This window comes from Seriola lalandi, unplaced genomic scaffold, assembly GCF_002814215.2.
Source record: "Seriola lalandi dorsalis isolate HSWRI2012SDOR001 ecotype SW California unplaced genomic scaffold, Sedor1 jcf7180001974084, whole genome shotgun sequence".
NCBI classification, from domain to species: domain Eukaryota; kingdom Metazoa; phylum Chordata; class Actinopteri; order Carangiformes; family Carangidae; genus Seriola; species Seriola lalandi.
Window position 1 is genome coordinate 1 of NW_019444750.1, and position 2,441 is coordinate 2,441.

The 2,441-nt window shown below is 46.6% G+C and overlaps 1 protein-coding gene across 1 annotated transcript; it reads left to right on the forward strand.

The window, feature by feature from the left end:
* The first annotated feature begins 403 nt into the window (after positions 1 to 403).
* LOC111653462 (reticulocalbin-1-like) lies at positions 404 to 2,380 on the forward strand. Its single transcript, XM_023404082.2, has 3 exons — positions 404 to 928; positions 1,874 to 2,067; positions 2,170 to 2,380. Exons 1-3 carry the CDS (start codon positions 708 to 710, stop codon positions 2,361 to 2,363), a joined length of 609 nt encoding a protein of 202 aa, XP_023259850.1. The 5' UTR covers positions 404 to 707; the 3' UTR covers positions 2,364 to 2,380.
* The last annotated feature ends 61 nt before the right edge of the window (positions 2,381 to 2,441 follow it).

A 2,441-nucleotide genomic window follows, 5' to 3' on the forward strand; every position in this document is an offset into this window, starting at 1 on the left:
AGTGCATAATTAACACAATGGGGGCTTGAACCGTAGTTAATCACAACCTGTACATGCACATACCTGTACGCTCCACACATTTACACACAGCCACGCCGTCATGGCGGGTGCATGTTGGTACGAGTGGCAACATGATCATGATACTGACGCAGCTCTGCGGGTTGTGGAGCTGTACAATTTCGTATAAGTCGTGTTTTTACTTCTCACTGGCTCCACACTGACCCATGCTGACTCCAGACTGAGCCGAGTTTGCGCGTCGGCTTGCAACGTGGCGCCTGAATCCCTCTAGCGTTACCGACATCCTGTGGACCAATGGGAGGGGTCCTCTCGGTGGAAGAGGCTGGGCCTTGCCTGAAACGGACACTGTGATTGGCTGTGCGTAAGGCGGCAGGAAATCCCGGTTTGGTTGCATCCCTTCCTCAGGAAAAGGGACAGGATTGTCTAAAATCGTTTTGAGTGAGGACTGTAGGTGCTCTCAGTGGACCTGTGTGCAGGACCAGGTGCTTTTTGCAGGTTTGGTGTTTGGATGCTGCTGCAACACTGTAGCAGACCGCTGCTGTAAGAGAGAAAGAAAGGTTAGTGTGGCGCTTACAAGCAGTGAAAGCTGCTACATTGCAGCTTGCTAATTCTACATTGTAGTGTCATATAGGCCTGTTTAGAAACAACAGCTGTGGCCTCAGAGAGAAACCCAGCTTCATCCCTGACCGATGGACCTCCTCAGCTTCGTGTGCGCGGTCCTTCTGTGCACTGTTGTGGTGCATGGTAAACCAACGTTAAGGAAAGAGAGAGTTCATCATGACCCAGAACTGAGCAGGCAGGCGCACGAAGACAATAAAAGCTACCAATACGACCATGAGGCCTTTCTTGGCAAAGAGGAGGCCAAAACATTTGACCAGCTCACCCCCGAGGAGAGCAAGGACAGGCTTGGGTAAGGAAATAACATTATCATTCTGCCACATGAGCTGACTTCGATATGTGACAATACACTGACAGTCGTAGTGTTATTGTCATTGTTTTGTTTTTTTTTGTTTTGTTTTTTTGTAAATCACGCACAGTCACTTCTTCTCTCCTGCTGTTGCGTGTAACTGTTCAGGCTAAGGACATTAAAATTTAACAACAGGAGCACAAGTGCCTGAGAGGGATGTGCATGCCAGCAGATCTACAGGGCTGCATGAAGCACTGTTCGCACACACTCCTACAGAGTTAATTGCTTTGCCGAAATCTTAATTATAGATCGTCATTAAAGAACCATTTGTAGTTGATGGAGTTTGAGTAAAGTAGTGTGGCAGAAGGCAGTCTTCATATAGCGCTGCTGTATCAAACTTCATGTGCTACGTGGTTCTGTGTGTGTGTGTGTGTGTAAAGGATGTGTGTGCGCGTGCGCATGCGAGCTTCTTCATTCGCTTCAAACTACTTGGATGACATGTTGGCACTATGTAACACACGTTGACTAAATGGGCTTTTCCCCAAAGACAACGTGTTCCTGTGGCGATGGGAGTGGGAGGACCCCTGTAACATCTCAACGTGGCAACCCAGGTCTAAGAATACACCACAGCTACACTGCACTACACTTTTTTGTAGCCTACTAAAATGGGTTTGCCTGCCCCTCCCACCAGAGTCTAATTGAAGCCACATCCCTTGTAGTAAAAATGGCGCTGCCAAATATTTATTTAGTTGTTATTTTCTTCTGCTTGCTGGGGCTGGTAACTGGGTCTACAGTGTACCTTAGACAACTCATCAGTGGGTGGGAGATGAAACAGCACTAAGAAGACTTTACCTCTGGTCTTGGAAATTCTCCAGGAACATTAGGCAAATGGGAACATATATGTCTCTAACAAAGGTTTCCCTCTCTTTCTCCTCTTTCCTTTTACAGTAAAATCGTGGACCGGATAGACAGCGACGGTAATGGCTACATCACCACGGCTGAACTCAAGGCCTGGATAAAACGTGTACAGAAGCGTTATGTATATGAGAACGTGGCAAAGGTGTGGACAGATTATGACCTGAACAAAGACAACAAGATTTCATGGGATGAGTACAAGCAGGCCACATACGGATACTACCTCGGTATGAATTCACTTGTTTGTTTGTTTTTTTATATCCACTATTAAAGTATAACACAGCTATTTACAGGTGTGACAGTAACCTGATCTCACTTCTCCCTCTTAGCCAACCCGGAGGAGTTTGAGGATGCCACAGACCAGTTCAGCTTCAAGAAGATGCTTCCTCGTGACGAGAGGAGGTTTAAATCAGCTGATCTGAACGGGGACCATGCAGCAGACAGAGAAGAGTTCACAGCCTTCCTCCACCCTGAGGAGTTTGAACACATGAAGGATATTGTGGTTCTGGTAAGCCCTCTGTGACCACATGATGATTAAATGTGATTAGAAGTGGGGCAGGGTAGTAAGGTTTTCTGCTGGTTGAATTTTTTTTTTTTTTTT